Source organism: Lissotriton helveticus, chromosome 5_1, assembly GCF_964261635.1.
Source record: "Lissotriton helveticus chromosome 5_1, aLisHel1.1, whole genome shotgun sequence".
NCBI classification, from domain to species: Eukaryota; Metazoa; Chordata; class Amphibia; order Caudata; family Salamandridae; genus Lissotriton; species Lissotriton helveticus.
The window spans coordinates 958,742,107-958,769,485 of NC_136065.1; the positions used below are offsets into that span (position 1 = coordinate 958,742,107).

General features: G+C 44.9%; 1 protein-coding gene across 1 annotated transcript in view; it reads left to right on the forward strand.

Annotated features, from left to right (window-relative positions):
* The window catches only part of CFAP46 (cilia and flagella associated protein 46), a 1,487,057-nt gene that overhangs the window by 1,115,217 nt on the left and 344,461 nt on the right, over positions 1-27,379 (forward strand). The window contains exons 50-51 of the mRNA XM_078643461.1: positions 4,833-4,948; positions 17,787-18,013. Of these exons, the coding sequence (XP_078499587.1) occupies positions 4,833-4,948; positions 17,787-18,013 (343 nt within the window). The remainder of the gene's footprint in view (positions 1-4,832; positions 4,949-17,786; positions 18,014-27,379) is intronic.

A 27,379-nucleotide genomic window follows, 5' to 3' on the forward strand; every position in this document is an offset into this window, starting at 1 on the left:
TCGCCTTGGTCCAGCCATCCTAACACTGAGGGCCCTCTCTCCGATATGTAAAGCTTGCAGGAAGCTGAACGGCCTCTGAATTCAAACTGTAAGGGTCTGAATCCTGCCATTGGTATGCGGTCCCCGTTGTATGTGACTGGTCGGATATCCAGCTTCTCCAGTTCCGGGCCCAAATGAGGCACAAAGATTTCATTCCATACCGCTCTCTGGACGATGGTGTAAGGCGAGCCTGTGTCCGCCACCACGCTTATCGGCACTCCCCCTATCGTCATTTCCAGTACCGGTTTTGTCGTTCTTCTGCCATCCACACTCAGCACTTGGTCGTTTATGCAAAGTACAGTGACGACGTCTTCCTCTGTGCCTTCCTCTTGCTCCTCACGATCTTGGCCGATGTATTTCACCATACTTTTGGAGGATTTCCTCCGGCATACCTTCTCATAGTGGCCCATAATGCCACAGAACGTACATTTGGCGCGTAACGCTGGGCACTTCCTGTCGTGCGCCTCGTGGGACCAGCTCCCACATCTGTAGCACGATTTCTTGTTGCTCCCCATCAGCTTTCCTGGTGGGCCCGGGTTGCCTTGCCATTTGCCGGGTCCCTTCGATGACGACCCCTTGTACCTGTAGTCTCTGCTGGTTTCCTCCTCGTCGACTTTATTCACCATGATACTGGGCGCCGTCTCCTTCTTCGTCACTTCCGCGCATCTGCGTGCCAACTCTGCTCTTTTGACTATTACCATCACCTCCTTCAGCGTGGTTTCCACGCTGGCCCACAGCTTGTCCTGTACTGCCGTGCTCGTGGTGTGCATCACCACCTGGTCTTTGATGAACTCGTCTTCCCATGTGTCATATTTGCACGTGGCCGCCAGTTTCTTCAAGGCCGCCACGTATTCCTCTACTGTCTCGCCCGGGCGTTGTTTCCTTTGTTGGAAATTGAACCTGTCTACTGATACGCACACTGCCGGCCTGTAGTGTTCGTTCAGGTCATCAATGGCATGGGCATACACATCATCGTCTGCGCCTCCTCTTTGTTTGGGCACCAGGCTTTTGTAAATCCTGAGTCCTTCCTGGCCTAAGTTGAGTAGTAGGATGGGCTTTTTTCTCTTGAGGTTAAACTTTTCCTCGTTTTCATCTTCCAAGACTTCTATGAAGTTGTCGATGTACGCCCTCCAATTTTCCCATTTCATGAGTGGTTCTCCTGGTTTGGGCAGGAATTGCACTGGCGCCGTTGCGTATCCCGCTTGTGCGCTCATCTTTTCGCTTTTGACCGTGGTTGGTGCACTCCCTTGACTTCTGGGACTGCCTGGTGTACTGTCTGGCTCCTGTTTTCCCGCTTGTAACTGGGGACTTTCTGTGTCGGCCCCCTCCTCCTTTCTTAAGGTAGCCAGCGCGGTTTCCTCTATGTATGTCGTGCACTTTGGCGCGCTTACGCCTGGTTCCACCTGGTTCTTTTCACTCCACCCCCAGCATGAATGTCTTTCCCACCGGGGTGGGGTTGGGCTCTGCCAAGCTCTTAGGGTATGCTGCCTCGTGTGGTAGCTTGCTTGCCTCTCATCGACTGTGTGTTTCCCTTGGCTGCTTGGCGCTGCTGTCCTGCTCCCTGCTCTGGACTTACAGTTCGTCGGTATGGATGGTGTCTCCTTCTGTGTATTTTTCCTATTGTTTTTTTTTCAGCATGCAGGGGTCCGGGGTCCCATCCTCGTCGCCATTGTAATGTCGCGATTACCCCAATGAAGACTCCACAAGTCGTTCAGGTTGTAACTCTATTTATTAACTTTAATTACCCTAAAGAGCGCCGAGCCGATCTGCCGTCAGTGCCGGCTTTCGCGCCTCTGATCTCTGCTGCGCGCGCAGCCGCAATATGGCCGTCCGCACGTCACGTCACGGCGTGACGTGCAACATCTAGAGCGCAACACCACATATTCTAACCCCTGCCATCTCTCTCTGTCGATGCGTTTGCTGGTGATTTTCCTTTCTCTGCATTTATGGCACCCCGGAGCAGAATAATGGACATCAGGCTATCTTTGATCTGGCGAGATTGGTTGCTTAGCCAGGAACACTTTTACCTCTCACTACGATTATAATTTTGTTACTTGAAAAATAATTGCATGAAAACCACACCACACTGTGCATTTCTAAAATAAAGGTATCCCAACCTAGTTCGTAGATTTTTCTGATTACTGCAACACTTCTCTCCACCTATGAAAAGGGAACAGAGAATATGCTTTTAGGAAACCACACCCAATCCTGCCACACACAGAAAGCCTAGGTGTGGCCCAGGACTGACTAGGCCAAACCAAGGTCACAAAACCATATTCTAAGTGCATTATTCACTATCAGCCCTTCCAAACCGTGGAAGTGTAGTGTAGGCCCTGGAGTATGTACAGTGCCTGGAGGTCCCCACATTCAGGTATGCGGCACTACATTCAGCCTAAGGCACGTGCATGTCCTTGACTGTGAGGTGTTAGAATCTCAGAGGCTCATCACATATCTAGCAAGGGAGGGCATCATTATGTGTTACGTCACTGGTAATGGCTATAGTTGGCGCCTTTGCAACAAATGTAAGATTTTTGCCCTGTTGTCCATTAATATCACCTGTGCACCATTATAATTTGTCTTACTCTTGGTCTTGGCTGTATTTTTCCCTGCTGCTGCTAGTGCCTTTGTGCACAATCCTTTTACACGTTCACAGTTTCAACAAACAGTGAAGACCTGTTCCCCTGATTGAATTAGTAAATTTATTGGGATATACTGATCCTTTTTGCTGGCTTGACTGCAGTCCTTTTCTGCACATTTATAGATCGCGTTCCCTGTTCTCCCGTTTCAGAACAACAATAAGTTTGGGATCTCAGGACAGAGCTCATCGTCTCTTTTGCATCAGGAAGTCCAAGATTTCTCAAGTAAATTAGATTTTCCACGTCCATCTTAAGCTCTACGTAAAAGTGCTCGGAGATTCTCGGAGATCAGGTTCTTACAGGATATCACGTGATAAGTGTTAAATGCAGAGACACATTCCAGCTATATTTCCTTCAGAGCAGACGAAATTAATAGAGCAAGAAAGAAGATGAATGGCAGTTATTGGACTGATATTTCATAAAATGGGAGTTGCCCACAGTTGAGAGAACACAACCACCAAACCTCTATTGATTATCTTGATGACTATCAACGATTCAGAAGAAAACGCCCATAAGTAAATACATATTACAATAACACGTTGAATGTTTGCCCCGCCTCGATATAGGCTCTGTTTATTAAGGACCCTTCTAAGCCAACAAAGTGGATGCCAGACATTCTTTTCAAACTAAATAGGCCTGGTGAGTTGTGAACATTTTCCTTGTGATTGTGTATTCTATGAAATTTGTTAAGATCTCTTACTAGGCCAACACAGATCCAACTGCAGTACCCTGGGTAACACCACTGCAAGGATGATGTACGTTTGTATGCTCCACGTAAGATGCAAATTGCGGACATCTTCAAGTGATACCAGTCTTCCCTCACCAACTGGTTGATCTCTGACTGAAAAGAGGTTGTTTTTTAAACCATACTCTCAGGCTATGAACCATTCAAATTTAGCTAGGTTCAGGTGAATTTTTGCATGCAACGTCATCGATCTATCTTGATTTCAATTGTGAACCATTAATTAGAATTTCATTCTCTTGCATCCAGCAATTGACACTAAGCAACAGTTTTTTTTCAGGTCATTTTCATAGCGATGTTCTCAAGGTCAATGAAAGGTGACTGTACGCTCCTTTGTCACGGGCAGGCCTTAACTTAACTGATGCATCGTGTTCTGCCACAGAAATATTAGCGACTATGTCATTTTTTTGGCCATTTTTGCTCAAGCTACAGAGCTCAATTGCTTCTAAGCTCAAAAGTCGTGGAGATAGAATACTTTGCGGAAGATACCTACATTTAACCTGATAATACATAGAGCTAGACTTGGCGGAAAGGGTTACACAGAGAAACCACTGAAGAACATAAAAAGAACTTGGATAATAGTAGACATTGCTAGCAACGATGCAAATGTCATAAAGGATCCATAGAGGGTCTGTCCAGGATAAAACAAAACTGTCCAGAAGACAATTATTAGGCATCACAGGAACCCATGGGAGGCATAGGTAGAAATGCAAAATAATTATACAAGGCGACACAAATTACAAGGTAGTATTGATTGTGTTCATTTAAATATGTAGCTCTTCTTTGGAATAGCACAACTTGTCAACCAAATTGAGCCTGAAGGCGAGGTAGACATCTTGGTGCCTCCTTAAGAGCCAGGTAGAGCACAAAATTCCTTACCCGAACATTTGAGACACCTGATAACTGGAAGGGGGCAGGCGGGAAAAAAACAGCCAGGAGTGTTAACTTGAGTAGTGGTATCTCATCCTCTAATTACCAGTGATGGCTTCTGAGAGCTCTTGGCCATGACTAGTTCTACTCTTTTTGACATTAGTGTGCTTAAAGTACTAAACATCCTTGCATTGTAATGATTACAGTAAATTGCTATTGAAGGGGATTATAGATCTAGACACCTGGTTTGCCTAAGTTTGGTGCTGTTTGTATGAGGTCTCTTGCACATGGAAGTGTATAGTAAATATTTTACATCGTCCCTTGTAAGTATCATCTCTTTGAAAATGTCATGTGTAGGTGCATTCACAATGTTTTTTCCTGATAGCATTTATCCAGATGTCATCTAACTATTTCAAGGCAATTTTTCATAAATCGACGTTTGATTTAATCTTGAAATTTTTATCTTAGATACAGCTGTAATCGTAATAATTGTTGAAATCGTCTTTTGCCGCCTTACCTTTCTCACATTTATTTTGACATTCAAGGAGGCAGAAACTACAGAAGATGATGACCAACAAAGGCTGTCGTCATCTTTTAATGACGTGGTACAAGCCATGGAGGCTTATTTGAAGCCACTCCTGGGACAGTTTCACTTTTCTTGGTAAGTCTTCACTTTTCAATGCTTTAAGCTATGTTCAAAGTTTACAATTGTCATTCTGCATGCTTCGAATTAAACCGGCATATAATATGTGCTATTTAAGCCAAAAACAAGAATGATTGGTTTATGTTCTTTTAGATGTTGCATGTTTTTATGGTAGTCTCGGTTGTTTTGCTAAAGCTAGTTTTACATTTCTATGGGTTTTTGGGCAAACTGCATCGAACCAGCCACAATGGCCCGCCTTTGCTTTTTTCTGGTTTACATGAAGCCTCTCTCCAATGCCATTTTTTATGCGATTGAACGCTAAAATAAATTTATGTGCCTTTCATCTAGACATGCTTCAAAAGCCTCCCGCTCTTTATGAATTAGTTTTGCTAAAAGGTTAGATGGAACCACCAGGGACCATCTTAGCGCATACCCATTACGACGGGAAATATCAATTTCCTCTAACGCAGTAACGTTTTGGGCATCTTCCTTCTGTACACCAAGTTCAAAATTCAGTGCAGCACTTTGGGGGAAATGATCACTTATTGCTATGTCATGAATAAAAAACTCTAACACCAGTGGTGAGTAGCGCTGGGGAAACAGTAAAAAATCTATCACGCTATTCTCACCCCTGCCGTTATAGGTACTCCTCACAGTCACTGGTATACGGGTGAGTTCATTACAAAACCGCAAGTTGTATTTAAATAGTAAGTCATTTAAAGTATCCCCATACTCTGAATGAAGGAAATGGGTGATATCACAAGTATCAGGAGATGTCATACCACATACCTTGTTAGATGGCTGTGGGCATAGTTGTATGTTAAAATCTCCTCCCCATAGGACCATTGGATCCCTGCAATTATTGGGAAATGCTTTCTCTAAATCATGATCTAATTGATGGATAACTGTGATAGTTTCCGATGAACAAGCATTATTATAAAAATTATCAATGGCCAAAGTCGAATATGCAGAAATGTGGAGGGAAACAATTTGGTAGAACACTCTTGTGGCAATCTCTGCAATGTTTAGGAGTGCCAGCATGTTTGACATAAAGATACACAAGCCCCCTTTAGGTTGCCCGCAATTAGACTGGATTGCTGGACTGTGAAAAGTTTTGAAACCAATAAGATGGATTGGATTCACTGTCCAGGTTTCCCCTAGGCAGAGAATGTGAAACTTAGATGTAAAATCCAACCATTCGCTCGTTGTGCATTTATGGTGTAGCTCAGCTACATTCCAATAAAGAACTGTGGGCGCTGCCTCAGGGGTCTTAACCGTTGCGGGTAGTAGCTGCAGCGCTGTGGCGTCCACCGCGATAGAAAGGCCTGGAAACTCTAATGGTTCTGAGGCCTCATCTATATGTATATGTGGCCCCTCCTATGCCCCTAAAGAATTGTAGATCCTTTCTGATTCTTCCCACTCAGATTCTCAAAAGTCTTTAGTCAGTCCACACCGCTTAATGTGGATAGACAATCAAACCTATTGAGTGTGTCAATTGGGTGCTGATGTACTAATAATTGCCCTTGATGGTGGATTGGGACTGCTTGAGGAAGACTTGGAAAGGGGACGGGGGGCTGATTGAAAAAGCCAAGTGGTTGAACCGCAATCTGCTTTTTGGTAATTGATGGAAAAGCTTGCTCTCTCAAGGATTAGTTTCAATAAATTAGGGGAGGTGAATGAGAGCACTACACAATCGCCCTCTAAAGTTTTACTTCCCATACCCTCCCATTTAACTCTCCTGATCATTTTCAGGTCTGCAAAAAGAGCACCACCAAGCCCTACCTTCGCATTTAACCAATTTAAAGATTTATTCCCAAGAGATTCCCATGATTCATGTACAGGGCTAGGTACACAGGCAACGTTGGCTAGGATTTTTACATAAGATGTGGCTGCAGGCGGGAGCTCTAGACGGTCCATTTTTGAAATTGGGAAAGAGCATATGGAATCAGAAATAGTAGTCACTGAAAGTTGTATTTTGGGGCGCATTAAGTGATATGGCAGGAAGGTTACTAAGTTCAGATCGGGGTAGTGGAAACTGAGGGGGACAATAGGGACCATGCCCTGATGGAATGGTACTTGAAGTAGAGCTAATCACATCCCCAGTACTAGCAGGCACTAAAAGACAAGGTTGTTTAGTGCCTTGGGTGTGGAGAGTAAGGTCAGGCAATGGGCAGGGTCGATTCAAATCTATATTACCCTCTATTTGGGGGGCTTACTAATGGTGTATAATTGTTACCCCGCGTATCCAGTCGAGAAAGAATATTCCTCTTGATCCCTTTTAGTTGCTCCGTAAGTAACCCAAATGCATCCCTCACTGAGTCAGAAAAGGACTGTACAAGGGCAGACACAGAAGCATGATCAGCATGCTGCTGGTCAGTCACTGTCTTGTTGGATTTTGAGGAACACTTTCCAAAGTCCTTGTTTTCCAACTGTCTAGATCCCAGTAAACTATCAGAGGTAAGAGTTGCGGTAGGAATAACAGGAGCATCTATTTCAGTAGGAGTCAGGCAAGAGATGTTCTTTGTACGATGTGTTAGAGACTCCTTCACACTCATGATCTGTTTTTCCAGCACCCCCATTGCGCCTGTAATGTAATTCAAGATAGAATAGGAGGGGTGAGCATTACTCAGCGATTTAGCAACCCCCCCAATATGTTTCCTTTTTCTCATATCTACAAAATTGAAGAAAGACCCAGCGGGTATGTTAACACATGTACGTTAATCACATATATCAGATGATACGATAAATATAATAACATATCAGGAAACTACGAAGTTTGACGAACAACACACCCAATACAAGTCCCCATGATGTCAATGACAGTGATCAGCAGTAACAGGGTCTATCTAGGTAGATCAGGTGAGTCAAGTTTAAGAGGTCGGCGTTTGAGGAAGGAGACAAACCTTGTCTGCAATACTAGCCACATACAAGTCACTTCAACTCCCTGAAGGACCAAGAGGAGAGGCCCTGCACTACCTGTCCTGTCCTGTCGCTGACGGGCGCAGGGGGGCCTGCTCTGAACTTTATGGGCCTCCTGGCACTCCTGGAAACAATGTTGGCCGTGCGACCTGCAAAGTACGCTGGGGACTGTAGTCCTGGTCCCTCCTCACTCCATCGAGCAGTTTAGTGGTAGGCAGTGGCAATGTCAGTAATCACGGGGTTATGGTAGTCATTTTGAACTGGGATTATAATTTGTCGATGTAGTCCAAATTTGGAGGAAAATAAGCACAATCTTTCTCACCTGCTACGTCGAAAAAATATTTATGCAGGTGAGGAAAAGTGTTCTTCTGATCGGCATCATTTGTACCGGGACTCCATTGCTTTTTCATTGCCATCTCGTGTCAAACACTTCCACATGACCCACCTGGTCGTTTCTACTGATGCCTGAGGAAATTCTAACTGAAACGACAAAAACCATCTGGCAGCCTGAATTTCTGCCCAGGAACTGTCGCACACCCAACCCCCCTGTTCTTTGCAGTTCACCAGTAAGCCATGAGACACTCACACCCTGTGTAAATTATTTTCTTTCCATCTCCTGCTCCCATCCTGGTAAACATCCTTGACACCTTGATCAGGTTATCTGGACAATGGTCTGACTGCTGGGCCTTGATCAGAGTGATTAAACAATGACCTGAAAGACTGGGCTTTGATCAGGGTGATTGAACAATGACCTGAAAGACTGATCCTTGATCAAGCCGAGTGAACAATGATTTGTGTAACGAGCCTTGACCAGGTCACCACTTACAAACATCGTCTGGATCTGGTTATCAACTGCAAACACTGCCCTGATTGAACAATGAACAAACAGCCAAAAGTCCAGGATGAAAAAGTATAAAAGGCTTGTAAGCTGCGGAGTAAAGCAGCAGCCTCTTCTGTCTTGTTTCTGGCGAGCTTGGGACTCTGTTCCATAGCCCGGGCTATTTGAATAAATCTGGGTTCCTCCTGCAGACGAAGGCTCCTGTGTCTAATTTTACTACGTATGAAGGGTATGGAAGGCTTGGGCTGTTCCCCCGCCACCGAGACCCAGTAAGTGGGTTATTCCAGTTCTTCACAGGAAATGCTGGAAAATCTGCAAAAGGAAGGAATTGATGGTCTATATTACAATTTCTCTATTTATTTTATTAATAATAAGTAACTGACTAGTTAAAATCTCATGATGTGGTTTGACACTGTGCATTACATCTTCTTATCAGTGGCAGGCTGTGACTTTTCGCAGTGGGGAGGCGAGTGAAGCGAATATTTAAACCCATTGACAGGCACTGTGAGAAACTAACAATGCCATTAGGCTCAACGCCAAGGTTCTCAATCATGGCTCAATACCAGTGTTTTGTTTTGTTTATAATGGACTATGATTAAGAGCTCTGGAGTTGAAGACAATGTGAGTTTCTCACAGTGCTTGTCAGTGGGTCAAAAAGGTAAACACAACATGCTGGAAAAATGTTTTACTTACCCATGCATCCTCAATTTTCTGCAGTCCCAGTGCGAGTCCCACGCTACCAAGTCCAGATGCTTCTCTCATGCTGCTGATAGTATTAACCAGCATGAGAGAAGCACCAAGATTGGTTTGAGCAGGCTGGCTTGGCACTTCTTTTGGCTCTGGGGGTCTGCGTGTGCCCTCCAGCCAGCTTTCTAACACAGCTTAAGTTGGAGAGGTTTAAAGTTCTCATGTAGGCTGGCTGTTGCAAGACAGGCGGTCAAACCGACATGTGCACTCTAAACTGAAGTGGTTCCCCTCCTCCCCTGCTGTCAAACAGCAGCAATGTCCGCGCCCTGCCCTCACACATGGCTTGGGCTGGGCGCAGTTAAAAATAAAATGATAATAAATTAATTTCATTTTGCATGTTTGCTGTGGTCACAGCAGGGTGGGCAACGCTCCTTTATCCTAATGGAGGACCCGCTGCTGCTTCTCATGGACTACATCTACATGCATCAGGCTCAAACATGCAAAGTAACTGAAAGTCACTAGTTATGGTATGCAACTCACAGAACTCATAACACCTGTTACATTTTGCTTTTGGTGGTCGTTTTTTTCTGTACCATTTGGAAATGGGTGTTTTGTGGTTTTTGGAGTTTTCTGCAACATGGGTGATGTAAGTTATACTGTGAGTTGTCTGTATTGGATACTACACCTGCCGATTTTCAGTGGTTTTTCAATGTTAGTTTTTGTTTCGGATGTATTTAATTTCCAACCCTGTTTATGCACAATCTTCAGCCATGTGCAGTGAGGATTGATTGCAGCGTGCTGCACCCAGCGTGCTGCACCCAACCCGCTGCTGGTGTTGACCGCAGGGTCTGTGGGCAAGCCATGCAACCCCCGCAAATGGCCTTTGGTTGTGCACATCATGTTTATGCCACAGGACGGACCTGGCCTACAGCCAGACAGTGTCCACCCTGCTACAGTGTGTTAACCCACACTCCACACAGGGGTTAGCCCATACAGCTTAGCCTTTGACCAGGCCCAGTATAATTTTTTTGTTATTCAAATTTTTCATTTTCTGATCCTGGATTGTTCCAGCAAACAGAAGACATACTTGATGCTTTTGTACTGTGAAATGAAGGCATGCTTCTCAGACCCAAGCTTTTCCCTTCACTGATATCGTTCTGATCCCATGACAGCAAATCCCTGAACGATGAGGAATGCAATGATGAAGATTGCACTGAGTTTGGGGTACGGAGGTTTGAAGCTTACCATCTCGGCTGATCCTTTTTGGGATTCATGTTACCGAGCCACCTAAGATGGTCTCCAGGACTAAAATACCAAGAAAAAGACAAGGGCATCATTTTAGGTGTCAGATTACTGCAAATGCCAAAAAGGGTCCTTAGACCTCACAGCGTTTTGATTTATTTTTTAGCATTTAAACCAAGGAAGTTCTTGTCATGTATGGGTACCTAACTATGACATGGAGAACATGGTGTGCTCACGCTGCCCTCTTATATGGCATGTAATGGGTTTTTTTGCAGAAAAAAAGGCTCCCTCATCCAATGGGAAGCCTTTATTTTCTTTAAATTTCGTTTTTGCTGACATCCACAGATTGAATCCATGAATCCTCCACAATAAAAAATATTAAGATAATCAAAACTGTAGCCCATTTCAATCCTGGTTTGCACTTTTTAAAAATGTTATTAGCTCCCAAACGGATTTACACCTAAACAAAAAAAGCACAACTTCTGAGCAAAGTGATATTGTCATGCCTAGTTATTATTATTATAATTTGTAGGGCGCAACGAATGATACCCTAGGGGATCTCTCAGCGCCTGGGTAGCAGTCACCTATGAAAAAGCAATTCTTAAAACATACAGGTTTTCAACAGTTTCTTGAACTGTAGCAGATTAGAACAGGCTCGGCACTCATCTGGTAGGCTGTTCCAATGGACAAGGGCTAGATGAGAAAAAGCACGCCCGCTCATTTTGGTTTTCTTGATTCTCCCCGTGCAGAGCATTTTCCAGTTGCTTGATCTCAATTGACGTACGGGCAAGTACTGCTAGAGTTTCTTCTTGAGGTAGGCAGGGCATGTCCCCTTAAGAGATTTAAACACTATGCACTGGAGCTTGAAGACTGTTCTTTCCTGATAGGAACCCAGTGCAGTTGGCTCAAGAGAGGTAGTGACGGGTTGTGTGCAGGTTTATTGAGGGCAAGACAGGCTGCTGTATTTTGCACCACCTGCAATCTTGATAGTGGATCTTCCCTGATTCCGACTAGAAGTAAGTTTCCGTAATCTGGCCATGAGAGGAATCCAGGGGAAGATTTTCCTCAACATTCGCATTATTCCGAAGCAGGTGCCCGAAATTGTCTTCACAAGCTCCTCCATGGAAAGTTTGTCATTAATTATGATACCCAATTTCCGTGCCCATTTTTTGGGGTGTCGGAACTTCCCCGAGTTCTAACGGTCACCATTCAGGGGACCACAGTTTCTCCGCTTTACCAAACAACAAGATCTCAGTTTTATTAAATGGAGCTGAAGGAAGTTCTCACTCATCCATGTTGCAATTTTACACATACAGCTTTTGAACTTTTCTCTGGTTACTGCAGGGTCCGACTGTATGGGGACTATCACTTGAGTGTCCGCATAAGAGATCATCTTGAACCCGCAGGATCTACTGATGGAGGCCACATAGATATTGAAGAAAGTGGGACTTAAAATGGATCCCTGCGGGACCTTCTTGTCCACTAACGTGGTCTGTGACACAAAAGTATCCAACTGGACACATTGTGTTCTGTGTACTGCTTGAAGAATTGTCCATCTCCCATGTTGTTTAATCCATGAATACAGAGTAGAATGCAGCTGATTTCTTATTTCTTTTTCACTGTTCACAAAGACAACAGTGAGGAAAGGCGAGCCATCCTTATACAAATGGTTTGCTTCCTGGTCATTGTTTGTCTGGTAGAAATGAATTGGCCATAAGGTCTAAGACTACGCGCTGCCTAGCACATAATAAGGCTTTGACCAACATTTTAGGCTGCTTGATCTGGTGTCCAAGGACTGTCCAAATTATTACTACTAGAGTGCACATCTATTTAGAATATTTTCCTCAATGAGTGAATGAAAAAGAACATGTATTAGCTCAGTTAGTCCTATTCATTCAGACTGCGAGTATAGTAAAGATAAAGTTGCGTGCCAGGAAGCAGGCACAAACTGGCATATGCATCAACGTTCGTAAATACCAGTCGGTAATACCGAAAAATAACGAATCGCTAATATGAACATGCAAACCGCGATGCATCAAAGTAATCGGTAAAAAATACCGAGTCGGTAATAATCGCTAATAAAGAACGAGTAAACGCCAGCGCGAGTAACAAAAACCGTAATCGGAAATACCGAGTCGGTATTACCGGATCCGGTAATAGCGGAATCGGTAATACCGAAAACGGGAAAATAACGCGACGCTTCGGAAGCAGGCTGATGACATCACAACCAGGAAGTAGGACACCCACGCTGCATTCAGTGTCCGGAGTTGCACAGAGGAGGAGGCAGAGCTCAGGAGCTGAGGTCCCACACTGAACCAGAAGCAAGCAGGAAAAAGGTAGCAGGACAGGATGGAGAAGGAGGCCCCCCAGCATGGAAAGGACACATCCCGAAAGCGAAAACGAAAGTTTTCAGATAAGGAGCTGGAAATCCTCATACAGAGTGTGAGCAGCAACCATGATCGCATATTTGGCAAGTTGTCGCTTAAGGTGCCAGAGGCAGAAAAAAGGAAGATGTGGCTGCGCATCATGGACAAGGTGAATGCCTGCGGAGTCACCCACCGCAGCATCGACGACCTCAAAAAACGATGGTACGACCTGCGTAAGAGGGCCAAGGAGAAGATTGCGCAGAGGGTCAGGGATGCTGCTGGCACAGGAGGGGGACCATCAAACGTGACGCCTAACACTGACCTGGAGGATCTAGTGGAGGCCACCATAGAACGTGAAGCTGTTGTGGGGGTCACAAGTCTGGACACCTCAGGTGCTGCGGAAGGAGGACAAGGTAAGAGGCATGCCAGCGTAACGATGCAGCGTGTACGTAGTCCCTGCCCACTCCCCCATGCCAGACCCAGTGCACATGTAGCGTTGCCCTACACACACACCCTCACCACTGTGTTGCACCATGGGAGATGTAGTCAATACATGAATGGGTGCATGCCTGAGCCCAGAGATGAATACAGCTGCCAAGGGTCAAATGTCAGTCAACAAAAGTAATTTATTGTGAGATGCCACAGCTATTGTCACATACCATACCATGATATTAACTATGCACTGTTTCACACACAGATGCATCCCCCATCGATTCAGACGACAGTGGCCACCTTGTCATCTCAGAGACGCCAGTGTTGTCAGAAGCGGAGTGCTCAGAGGGAGCTGAAGTCATGTCCTCCCCTTCACCACCACGCCGGACAACACCTCCACCGTCCTCCCGGCCGAAGCAACCACCACCGCCACCGTCCTCCCGGCCGAAGCAACCACCACCGCCACCGTCCTCCCGGCCGAAGCAACCACCACCGCCACCGTCCTCCCGGCCGAAGCAACCACCACCGCCACCGTCCTCCCGGCCGAAGCAACCACCACCACCACCATCCTCCCAGTCCAAGACACCACCACCACCACCCTCGCGGACCAAGACACCACCACCACCAGTGCTGCCCACTCCGCAGAGCCACAGAGCAGATGTTGCCGCCCTGTCCGTGATGGAGTCAGATCAATCTTCATCACACCCAAATGTTCCACGCCAGGCTGTCGTCACTCCAACCAGCCACACTGCAGGCCGACAGCGCATCAGGCAGAGGGTTGTGTCCCCGGGTCGGGCTGCTGCAAGACCGGTCGATCTGTCCGGAGGGTACGGAGTAGTGGAGGCCCGGATGCTGCGTGTCCAGCGCCTGCAGGGGAGACACATGGGTGCCATGAAACTCAGCATGACACAACTATGCAACAAACTAGGCTACATGACTGCCGCAGTGCGTGAGCACACCACTGCCGTATCTGCGGGCAACAAAGACATCAAGCTGTGCCTGCAAGAACTGACACGTGCCATACTCGCAGGCCAAAGGAGTGAGCGCCGGCGTCACAGGCAGGTCATGCTGGCAGTGAATACCACAAACAAGGCCATCAATAAGATGTGCAACAGCACGGCTGTGCTGTCACGCAGGTCCGTGTCCCTGCAAGTGGATCTTGGTCATTTATGTGGGGATGTGGCAAAGGCCCTTGAGAGGGTGACCACTGCAGTGGAGCAACTGCAGCCAGGGTCAGCCAGTGTCAGCAGTCTGGGGGCGGAAGAGGGGAGTGAGGCAGCCTCCAGTGTCAGCAGCGTCTCCCTGCCGGACACCAGCGTGAGGAGGCGCAGTGGCCGCAGTGCAACTGCCACTGACTCCCATCGTGTACAACCCGAGGAGTCACAGGACAAGAGACTGGGGGTACGCGGCAAACGGAAGTAAACATGTGGCATAGTCACACTGTCCTTGGTGAGGTAACCATGGACAGACCAAAGTGCCTCACGCGCCACCTGTTCTGAGAAGGGACATTGCTAGTTTTTTTCGCTGCGGCAGCAGCTTGTTTGTGTTACGTTTTTCTGCACCAGTCAGGTGTCCATGCCCATTAAACCCTTGCAAAACTGATCCTGTTGTCAAGTCACTCTCTTACCTGTCTCAGAAATGATTACGTGTGATGTATGCCCGTCTCCTTTGCCCTTCAGCTGTGTTGGGCACATGTGCCTGTTGGTGTTGTGGGGGGGGTTGCTGGGCACGCAGTTCTTCCTCTCCCTCCACCTCTATGTGTATCCCCATGCGCGTGGCGATGTTGTGCAGGATGGCACACACAGCAATTATCTGGCAGCAGGTCACTGGGTCGTACTGCAAAGCACCTCCAGTCTTGTGCAGTATTCGGAAGCGGCTCTTCAGGATGCCGAATGTTCGCTCAACCACATTCCTAGTACTGATGTGTGCCCTGTTGTAGCGCTGCTCTTGCGGGGTAGCTGGGTTGAGATAGGGCGTGAGGAGATATTCACGCAATGCGTATGCGCTGTCACCTGCAGGATGGGGAGAGAATGGTAATCAGCATTAATGGAATTATACATGTGGGGAAGGAGTGGATGGGGAGTACGATGATGCAGCTATTTGTACCTAGTAGGTGTCCCTCTCCGAATTCTCCGTTGATCAGGCGCCTGTGGAGGCCACAGTGACGGAAAATGTAGGCGTCATGTGTGCTCCCGGGAAATTGGGCTACAATGTCGGTAATGATCAACTTGGCATTGCACACCACCTGAACATTTATTGAATGATACGATTTCCGGTTGCGGTAAATGTATTCGGTGGCTGATGGAGGACAGATGGGGACATGCGTGCAGTCGACACACCCGATGACATGGGGGAATTGTGCCACCTGGTAGAATTCCCGTTTGGTGCGGGTTAGCTGCTGGGGGGTTCTGGGGAAGGTGATGTGGCGATTGAGAAATGTCAGCATGGCCTCTAGAAACCGGTGGAAAAAGCGTGATAAGGCACTTTGCGACACGCCTCCTGTCTCAGCTATTACCCCCTGGAAGCTTCCAGATGCAAGCAGGTGCAGGCAGCATAGCACCTGCACATGGGCAGGTATGGCGTTGGTCCGACGGGTCTCGTGCTGCAGTAAGGGTGTCAGGTCTGCTATTAGGTGCATTATCATGGCACGGTTCAGTCTGTACTTGACGTACACCTGTTCCTCGGTCTGCCCCAGCAAAGTGATGCGAACCCTGAAGATCCTGTCCTGTATCATCCTCCTGCGCTGGGCCTGGGCGTTGATCCTCCACCTCCTAGCAAGCACGTACAGGGCAGCCATTTTGGTGTACATGTGGGGTTTCCCAGGGCATTTATGAAGGGTAACTGATTGTCAGCACCTGCTGATGGGGTTTAAATTTTTTTTTCTGTCCTTCTGTTAACTTTACCTCCTGATTGTGATTCCCCTTATTTTGCTCATGCTAAATAGCGATTTTGGGGATTTCCGGTATTAGCGACTGTTCATGCATACCATTTCCATTCGTTATTGCCTATTCGGTATTTCCGAACTATTGCTTTGTGGTTCGGTATTTCCGAATGTCTGTTTAACGATTCGGTAATTTACCGCGGGGCCATTTAGCGGTTCTTTATTTTTTTCCGATTTTCGGTTTGATGCATTGCAATTTATGGTTTTGCGGTCGGTATCGGCCTGTTTTTCCGATTCGCTGTTTTACCGGGAGGTATTTCCGTTGATGCATATGCCTGAAAATAAAGGCTGTTTTCTCCCAAGAAGAAGATACCCGGGCTCATTTCAGCATTTTTAAGCATTTCTGCTGCGTTATTGTTTATAAGGGGCTGAGCTAATACATAAAATATCTTGCAACATTTCATTAAGTCCTGCAGGAAATAGAGATGGATCAGATCTTTAACATTGCCTATGTTTTCTGAGGATTCTTTAAGGAGAGTATTGTTTGACTTTTTTCATCAGTTATCAAATGTATCTGTTTGCTGTTTTTCAAGTTGCAATTTTTGAATTGCCAATGTGTCTTTTATTTCGTGGAACATCAGTTCTACAGAACGAACGAACTGTACATTACAGAGTATACTGGCAGATGCATCAACGTAGCCTTTTGCTATTCCTAAATAGCGATTTTTAAGTAATCGCTATTTAGGAATAGCAAAAGCCTATGCATGTAGGAATCGCTATTAAAATACCGATTCCTTAACATTCCTTAATTGCTTCTCGCAAATTGCTAGTCGCAATTAAGGAATGCTGTCCCATTCATTCCTATGGGCCTACAGGCCCATAGGAATGTATTGGAGATTACATGAGCAATTACCGAGTACCAGTAGGTACTCGCAAATTGCTCATGCAATTTCAAGGGTGCAAGGGTGTCAAAATGACACCCTGTTGCACCCCTGAAATTGATCTATGCACATATGTTGCACACACACATGCCCTAAGGGCATGTGTGTGCGCAACATGATGCTTTGAAAAATGCACAAAAGTGCTTTTATCAAAGTTTTAGCAAATTACCATGAAGTCCAACTTCATGGTAATTTGCTCCCCCTATTAGCGAATTCGCTATTTTTTTTACTTTCATGCATTGCATTTAAGGAATCTCAATTTGGGATTCCTTAAATGCAATCGCAATTTAAGGAATCTCAATTTAGAGATTCCTTAAATTGCGATTTTTTCATTTGGGATGATGCATCCCAAAAGCAAAAATACCAGGAGCAAAGGTGCAGATTCTGAGAATCTGCCCATTTGCTCCCGGTATTTACTTTGATGCATCTGCCAGATAGTAAATAAAGGTGCTGACAATTATGTGGTAAAACCGTTCGTTCATAAGATAAACGACAAAGATAACCTATTGATAGAAATCATATAATTAATGCACAACACTGTTGTTTATAGGAAACAGAGCGCAATCACTTCAGGGGCCGAGTCATTGAAAACAAAGGGCAAAGAAAAGGAAGACAAACCTAGAGCTGAATCAGCAAAAGGAAAACACAAAGAAAAGGAGGAAAAACACAGAGGTGAATCTCCTAAAGGAAAAAACAAAGACAAGGAGGAAAAACCAAGAGCTGAATCGGCTAAAGGAAAGGCTAAAGAAAAGGATGATAAATCTGTAACTACACAAGGTATGCCCTTTTTGTTCAAATGCATATAACTTTTAGTGTCATTTTCACTAAAAACAAGTTTTTGTCTTTGTAAATTGTAGTGTATAGTAAAGCTGCAATTTATTGTTGATGTTATCCTCTTGATATATGTAAAGAAGGGAGGCTGAACATTAGGAAATCTAATGTGCATCAGCAAAGCTAATTTCGGCAGATGTCCCTATCTTTTCTTCTTGTTGATTGTCTTGTCTTAAACATGGCATATATTTTGAAGTAATTAAATGTATTTGTTTGCTGTTTAGGCTAGCAGAATCTTTTATTCCTTTCTTGCCCTCTTCCAAGTTCTTTGATCACAGTTTAGGCAGGAAGCTTGATGTGGCGATCCATTTGTGTGCCAGATGGTTTTCCAATGGAGAAATTAATTCTTCTCTACGTGGCACCAATCCTTGTTCCAAGGAGAGGTGAATTTTTGATTGATGCCTATAGAGGCTTCGGTAATGCACCAATCTCATTTCGTTTTTTCTGTGTAAGATTCTTAAAAAGGTGGTCCTCAATTTTTTTGGTGTTGAAAAGAGCTGGACAGCCCTTTAGGGCTCATTATGAATGTAGATGTGTTTGTCTGAGATCAACAAGAATGATCTATTTTACCACAGTCGTCCTTCTTACTATTTAGGTTGAAGCTGTTCCCATGCTTTGCCTGGACAATCACGCTTAGGGTTGGAAAAGCTCCTTGCTTATCATGGATGAGTATTGGGCACATGGAGCTTCCCTTTCAACAAGTCCAGAAGGCTCTGTGGGAGTTGGCACAAGGCTGTATGCAAATACCCTTTGATAACCCCAAATCGCCGCTAAAGGGAATCATTTTCCTTTCATGTATTTAAAACACTTTATCAAGTAGGGCGTTATTTCATCAAACAAAACATTTAGAACAAAGCACACATAATCACAAAATAAAAACCATGTGATTAGGGAAAACTAAAAGAAATAATGAAACATTAGTTTTAGGTAATAGAAAATGAACAGAAAATAAGGGCAGTGAAACAGAATAGTCTCCGGTAACAGCAGGCAAAAACAGTTGTGGAAGAGGGGAAAGAGTAGGGGAATCTAAAAAGTCAGAAGGTGGACCAGTCATAGTAAAATAAAATGAGAATAATATTTTTAACTCATCCTGAGTCATTCTGTAATGAAAATGGAACAATAATATTCAAAACCAGAATCTAACGCTAGTTGCAGAATTTTATAGCTACTAACTGATTGGTTTACCAGCAGCCAATAAAAACTGTTGCTAGTTAAGTCCCATTTGTGACGCTACCTTGTTTTTTCTCAAAACATTTGTCTGGATAAGTCCTGATGCTGGACTCCCCTGGTTAAGTGCACATGAATTAGGAGATGTTTATCAACATGCATTCTTCCTGTCTTCAGTTAGGTTCATGACCTTTTTGTCCTTCAGAGGGGGCTTCTCCCTTTTCTGTTTAGCTCAGGTGTCTCTAACCAGTCCATTGCGAGCTACCAATAGCTCATAGACATCTGCAGAGTAGCTCCCAGCCTTGAGTTTATTTTTAAATAGGCTCAGTGTCACATTTTCCTTTTAAAGTTAAGGCAAGGCTGTGTTTATTTTACATTATTATAACCAGGCTTCAGATAGCAGGGCCTGATAATGAGCTGTGCTCAGGCAGATTTATGACCCAGGCAGAGGCATAAAAGTGAAGGACTGACACACTGAGGTATTTAGCTCTTGAACAAAAGTCCTTGTCAACTCAATATTGAAACATGAGAACAACATTTTGTTTCTGAATGCTTTTACATGGGAGAAAATTAAAATGAAATGTTGCATTAATGATTAAGTTAGGTCTTATTTTAATCTTCTCCCATTTCAAAGTGTTGCATTTACAGCAGGCCTCTTTTTTTAAAATGGGAGAAATTTAAGTGAAGAAAAATATTTCTATGAAACATTGTCTTAATGTTTTTATCCACTTTCAATTAATCCAATTATATCTTAATGTTTTATGAAGCATTTGTCTTCACTTTCAATTCCTCCCATTTAAATAAATAGCTGTATTTTTTCTGTTAGATATTTGGCACTGTGTCTACAGTCCACTGGGAGAAAGATGCCTTCTGTTTGTAAATATGACACTTGGAAATGGGAGACCATTTAAATTATGAGATTTATGGAATCCATATAGACTTAAAGTTAACTCTCCAGTTGAATTTTTTCCCATTTCAAAGTGCAACCTTTACACATAGTAGGGACCTCGCTCTCAGAGGCTTGTAGACATTGTGTCATATTTATAGCTGAAAAACACAGCCATTAATTTAAACGGGAAAAATTCAAAGTGCAGAAATATGTACCATATTATGAACATTTTTGCAGAATATTTTTCTGCACTTTGAATGTCTACCATTTTACAAAAATGGTTATATGTTTGTGCTACACATGTAACAGAGCCTCATAGGGTGAAATGTATGTCCTCTGCCACAAATACGTATGACACAGGTTCTCAGTCACCCATACACATATATTCTATTCATACGCCCACATGTTCACACATACCCAAAGAACATAATCTCACTGACACACATGGAAGTCTTGTCAGAGTGCCCCTAGCAAAAGTATTTTGTTCAAACCATAGTATCTGGTTCTATGGACATTAGCCTTAGTCAATGAAGCTGAGTTTGGGGGTGTCTGATAACAATGGGAGTGCCAGAGCGCTCAGAAGCTCAAAGTGATTTTCACAGAACAGAAGTAGCTCTCACCACAAAAAAGGCTGGAGATCCCTGGTTTACAGTTTCCTTAGCCTCATGGCAAAATGGACAGCTCAAGTTAGATTCAGCATCATCATGGCGACGTTGCCACTTTGCAGTAAGTGATTGAAGCGGCAAGGTCCTGAAACGGAACTTGATATAAAGAGATGAGGCAGCCGGGGGCTCGATTGCATCCATGTACTCTTCCAGACAATAGGTGTCTTTAAATTCCAGAAAAGCCAAGGTCAGGGTACCTGCCCCTCAAGGTCTGTGAAGGTTATTATCTGCATGTCTCCAATACAGCTCCTTAAGAATGGAAATGCCACACAACATATCTGAATGGGCCTACATATTTCCGCACACAATCTCTTCAGGACTGTGCCTAATATACCCCATCCATGGGATCCTGATTGCCCCAGGAAGTTTTTAGATTTCTTCCTGGCCTAGTCAAAAGGTCAGTAAGGCAGGATGTTGAACAGATGGCGAGACTCAAACCTGATTCCCCAGCTCTAAAGTCGACAACTCAGGCTGCAACACCACATCCTCTCCCCTCCCTCCAAACCTTACTTTCTTCAGCTGTCTGAATGGAAGGCACTTTAGGCAAATCAAGCAGAGGTGTAGCAAGGATGTCCTATGCCCTAAATACACTCTGTTCGACTGCATCATAGAACTCCCATTTATTTCAGTGGATTTGTAAGTTACCAAACCAATTGCCTAACAACTAAACATTATTTTGTTCTCAGATTCTCTGAGGCGTTTATAACATCTATCCCCGAGACAAAATTTCTACAATGACTACAGCAGGTGAATTTCAGAACATGGAATACTACTTGGAGTTTCGGGGTCATGTAAATTTGGGAAAATGAGCTTACAGCTTTTTCCCCTTTCAAAATGCACTTTATACGAGCAGCATCCATCAGCAAAAGCCCCATTGTCTTTGCTTCCTCTTCGTTGATGCTTACACTGCTCTCACCCTGACCCCTCCATGGCCTCCTCTCCCTCTTCTTCCAAGACGGAACTCAACCCTTCGGCAGATTTGCTTTCAGCAGCGGGAAGAGCTTACTGTGAATGCCAAGGAAGGCTGCTTTACACCTTTACACCTTTATTATGCAGTGCTCCTTCGAACCAAATCACACCTCTTTCCAACTGTTTACTCAGTCCATCAGAGCTGTTAGACAGTGTTAAAATCCAAGTGATTCTGCTGCAAAACTCCACACACTGCCTGTTGTTTAAAAATACACAATTTACAGCCTGCAGCAAGTAGTTTGATTTCCCAGTTTTTTCTGTGGTTTGTCGTGTGAGGGAGGGGTAATTGTTATGCGTTTATATTGAGTTAAATGTTCATGCTTGCAGTTTAGTAAAATTTACTTTGTGCTTTACATGAGCACCAGTTACATTACACATTCATGTTTTGTAATTGTAGGGAGAATACATAATTTGCCCAGAATCACAGGATGTTGAGCCATACCCAAGGCTTCAACCATTGTCCCCAGGTCCAAAGTCGGCATCCCTGACTCCTACACCACATCCTCTTCTCATCTCTTTAGTGTGTTTTTTGAGACAGAGCCAAGAGCATAGAATTCCCTCCAGATACTCACTTAGCCTCTTCACTTGCTTCTGTTGCTTGTTTGCATTTCCTAACAAGCACTCTTTACGAGTGCATCTGCAGGCTATTTCTCTCCTCCCCGTGTCTTGCAGCCTTCTCCTAGGTGACCCTTGTATTATTTATTTCTGTTGCCACAGATACAGACCCCATCTTTTTCACATCATTTTCCCCATCCAATAAACTAATCTCTGGATCATTTAAATCGTTTCCTTTCAGACTACAGGGATAAACATTAAGTCCTATGTGCAAAGGCATATAAGGGACCCCATGGCACAACTCAGCTTTTATCTCTGCAAGATGTCGTTCCAGTCAGAGCAAGGTATAGCCAGAGACACGTGGCTTAGTCTCACTTAATCTCAGTCCCCGGCCTCATCCGCATTCACACTGTACTTATTGGGTGCTTGTTTTTTTTTCTTTGCCCTCCCCCTCTACCAAATCTCCCCGCTTTATAAAACCACCAGTAACAGCAAAATATATTGCCTTCCTCAATTTACAAATCATAACAATTTAACGGAGATTCAGTAACATATTTAGGTCTGGGCAAAGTGCCGGAAAAACTCTGCTGCGCCTCGCGGAGTACCACAAGTGGGGGAGTAAGCTAAGTTGCGCTGCTCGCACTGATTTTTAGTGTTAGGAGTTTGTCGTGCTTTGAAAAATCCACGCAAAGAGCACTACGCACAAAAGGGCGCTCCTCAGTGCGAGTGGTAGCGACCTGCTGCGACCGCCCACATTGAGAAATCTTTGCCGGGAGGTGGTCTAGCGTATGATGTTCTTTGCTTGCTGACTTAATGTTGGTGAGCCACGCGAGAGAGAAAGCACTGCGGTGCAGAGATTTTCAGAACTGCACTCTACGCGGACCGTGGAGTAGGCAAAACTCTCAAAACTTTGCGAGCAGAGCAGAATTTTACAACCAGGCCTACTGGTATTGCACAACTACTCACCAATCTACAAATTACAAAAAATACAGATATTATTAATCACATAGGCGAAACCTATTGCATTTACTAGTGCTTGTTCTAATGAGTCTCTATGATGCATGATGTTTAGAAGTTTGAGCTTTTGTGGTTGGCTTTCTTCATTGTCATTATCCATGTTCAGTGGAAGTTGTCACGCTGGCATGTATGGCATATTGATGTGTGGATGAGTGCCAGTGTAAGTCTGTGCCTAGACTGACAATGGTTGTAAAGCTGCAGGTGTTCGCATTTGGAGGGATATATGACATTACAACGCATGCTTTTACATCGCATGCTTTTACAACGCGAGTTTTACAACGCATACCATTACAACGCATAGTGCTTTGGGGCGCTGGATAGTGAATAGTTTAATTTACTATTCAAACTCCAGTCCCCGTGGATAGTAGGGAAGGTGTTGGACAGTAAATTAAACCCATTCCCTATCCTAGAGCGCCCCCCAGCGCAATGCGTTGTAATGGTTGGCGTTGTAAAAGTTGTGTCGTAAAGGCACTGCGTGGTAAAAGTTGCGTTGTAAAGGTTGTTTCCCCATTTGGAGACATGGTAATAACTTGATTTGTGTACCTTCTGGTTTACTTTGTTTTTTCTTCGTTTTATATTTCGAATATGTACAAAACTATTTTATTGTCATAAAGCATGCGGTTTATTAAATGAGAGCCGTCCAGGGCCGGACTGGGAAGCAAAACCGGCCCTGGCAAAGTGCTCGGCCGGCCCCCCCCCCCGCCCCCGGGCGGGAGGGGGGCGAGCGCTTTGCCAGGGCCGCTTTTCAGCCGATTTTGTTACCGGGCTGATTTTGCAGCTATGCTGCAAAACCGGCTCTGCAACAAAAACGGCCCTCAGGGCCCAAAACCGGCCCCCACCCTTGCGGCCGACCGGGGGATTGCCCGGTGCCCACAACGGCCAGTCCGGGCCTGGAGCCGTCGTACATTTAAAGCTTGTTTTAAAATGTACAAAAGTTTCTCAGAAAAACTCCAATAAGGAAAAGCTTTCCTGACCCAAAATAACTTTTGCAACGTGTTTTGAAAGGCAAATAAAAGGGTGTCTGAAAGAACGCACTTATATTTACGATTTGGAATAATTTGTGTCATTAGTTTGCAACCTTAATTGGGGTAGCACGCCATTGATTAGTTATTGGCCCCAGGAGTAGATGTGATAACTGATTTGTAAATAGATAACTGTACACACGGGACCCATGATAATGGACATGGAATGCATTAAAAACAAGCATTTGCAATGCAACAGGTCTCGCATTTACGCGAGTTTGACCTATTGACATTGAAAATGACAATGCCTATTATTGATGTTTTGTTATTTAAAACATAAATAAAACGCTTTTTACTTTAACAATGGAACTGATTTGTACATCTGTTGCATGTCAAAATGAGGCCACGATCGCAAACCAGACAAATTGCAGTTTGCGCATGCTGATTCGGGACCTCCACTTCGTCAGGCCATAAATCTTTTGATTGCACATTTGTGTTGGATGTGTTTGTTGCAATTCAATTTGTCTGTGTTTCTGTTTGGGATGTAGGATTGTGAAGCAAGCAAGCCTTTAATGCTCCTTAGATTTTTCCAGTGTGAGTTTCAAAGTGCGGCCATGTGACGCTGGTGTGTGACGTGGCCCGATAGCTTTCAGGCTTCGCCGTACTCGTTGCCTCTCTGAGTGCACGTGCAATCACTTGACATCACAGTTCTTTCCGATTCGCTTCCTAACTCAACCTAAATTGTACAAGGCAGGTTTCTTTACTGATGCCTTTCTGAACAGTGTTCCTGACACAGAAAGTATTTTTTTTTCCTTTTTGTAAGTTAAAAGGTGTACTGTACACATAGATACAAATTGTGCGTTTATGGAAAACGTTTTCAAGCAAGCTAATGTGACAAATTGGTAAAGTATTATCATCACATGGTGACCACCGAAAGTACCAGGGCCGGTCCTAGGCTTTCTGAGGCCCCGGGCGAAAGGGAGGATGTGAGGCCCCTCTAATTGCATATTGCGTCGCAAGAAGTGACATCACAGAAAGTGACTTTGCAGGACTTTTGATCTTAGTTATTTGGCATCACTGAAGCAAACTAATGTGGATATCAGTAACATGGACAAAAAGAAGAGGGAATGGAAAACAGGTGAGCAAACACACATGCAGACAGACACATGCTTTTCCGCAGGCGCAGCTATGATGACTGAAACCGGTAGGTTTCGGTGGCATTCGGTGAAGATATATATCCCTAACACAGCCAGAGTACAAAACATGTTGGAAGTCCTTAAAGAACCATTCAAATTCTGGAGTAAAAAAAGAGAAACCAAAGTCAGCAGGCGCTGGTGTCGTGATGCATGTATATGGGCCGGCTCTGGTCTCCACGAGCAATTAGTGTGCATCTCTCCCTCCATGTCCCCTTACCCCTATAGGAACTGCATACCCTCTTCCCTGATTATTGGGTGGGAAACCATGTTGTTATCCCAAGTAGGGGTAGCTTGTTGTTAGGAAAGACCTGCAGAAAAAGCTACGCAGGCAACCAATCCAGTTCTAACCAGTGCTGTGTTCTAAAGCAGACTCTGGGCCAGGGGACACAAAATAAGAATTTTCTAAACTCTGAGACATTGTTACAGGGCTTTGCCAATGAACCCTAGAATTGAATGTGACATTCTGAACGCAGGATGGAGGGTGGCCCCAAAGTGTACTGCAGCACGTGGTCCCTAGGCTAGATGACAACACTGTCTATGCAGCACAAGGACACAAAAGCATGCAGCATACAACCACAATGACATTAGGCACACATTACATGAACCACCCGTCTGTTTAGAAAGAAGGAGATGACTTCATTTATATTGGAATGGAGTGGATTTTGTTTGAGAAGGTGGGCAGACCTTCTCCCAGGGGAACAACGAAAAGGGCATTTATTCCTGCACTATAGAATCAGACGCCACCAAATCTGCCTAGACTGGTGAGGGAGTCACCCATCTCTGTTGATGGGAGCACAGATAGAGTGCACACAAGGTCCTGTAGATACAATCAGAGCCGTACTTTGATTAAAATTGAAGGTCACAGTCATGAGAGCAAGCAAGAGCTATTACCGCTATTAAACACAAATGTAGGTAGCCTCTATTTAATTACAAACAGTATCTTGAACGTTGCAAACGAAAAATGGGCAAACAACCTAATCAGGCAGACAGCAAATTGCAGTGAAGACACAACCCCGGGACACTGAAAAGACACCTCAGTAAATGATGTGTGGAGTCAAGCAAGAAGTAACCTGTGTCCTCACACGGGACTTCCAGGGGCGAGAGGTCAGGCGATTGCTGCAGAGCCAGAGTTTGACTGCGCCACCGGCAGTGGGCACACACAGGAGCAACTGCGGCGGGAAACGTTTCCGGACCCAGAGCCTTGACTGGGGGCAATAAATGAAAGGAGAGAGGAATCTCCGTTTACAAGTATCTGGAATTTTTTTTAAAAAAAAGGCCTCACACTTTAAGAACTCTTTCATTCACAATCATCGCTTCTCTCACAAGTGGCGAGCCAGGAATGAAATGTCGAATGGCGGGGTGGGATCAGATCTGGCTGGCTTACTTTAAGGAAGGATTGGCAGCAGGCCCAGCAGCAGTGTGCAAGTATAGTATGTGCGCAGTGCAGGACAGGTACGGTACAGTATAGCAAGTAGTATGTAGTAGTATCTTGTATGCATTTATAATTTATTATAATATATTAGCAGGAGCGGAGCAGGTCTTCTCTTACCTTAACGTACTCAACGTGGAGGCCCGAACCGACTCTTGCCCACGCGGCCCGATCCGAGTCCCGACTCCACCCTGCTCCTCACGTATGGCGTGCGTGCATGCTGCGCATCACACACAGCAGAGCGGGTGCTGGCCAAAAATCATGTCCAGGGCCGTCATTGGTAGCACTTTCGCGCGCTACCAGATTGACTGCCCTGGGACCCACTGTCACCCGCATGAATCAAGAAGCAAGGCCAGAAGGCCTGCCGCCCGCGTACTGCGCACGTCACCACCACTAAGCTAGGTGATGGGGTGGGGTGCGTGCGTGCGCAGACTAGTGACAAACTAGTTCCCTTCCTGCCTCT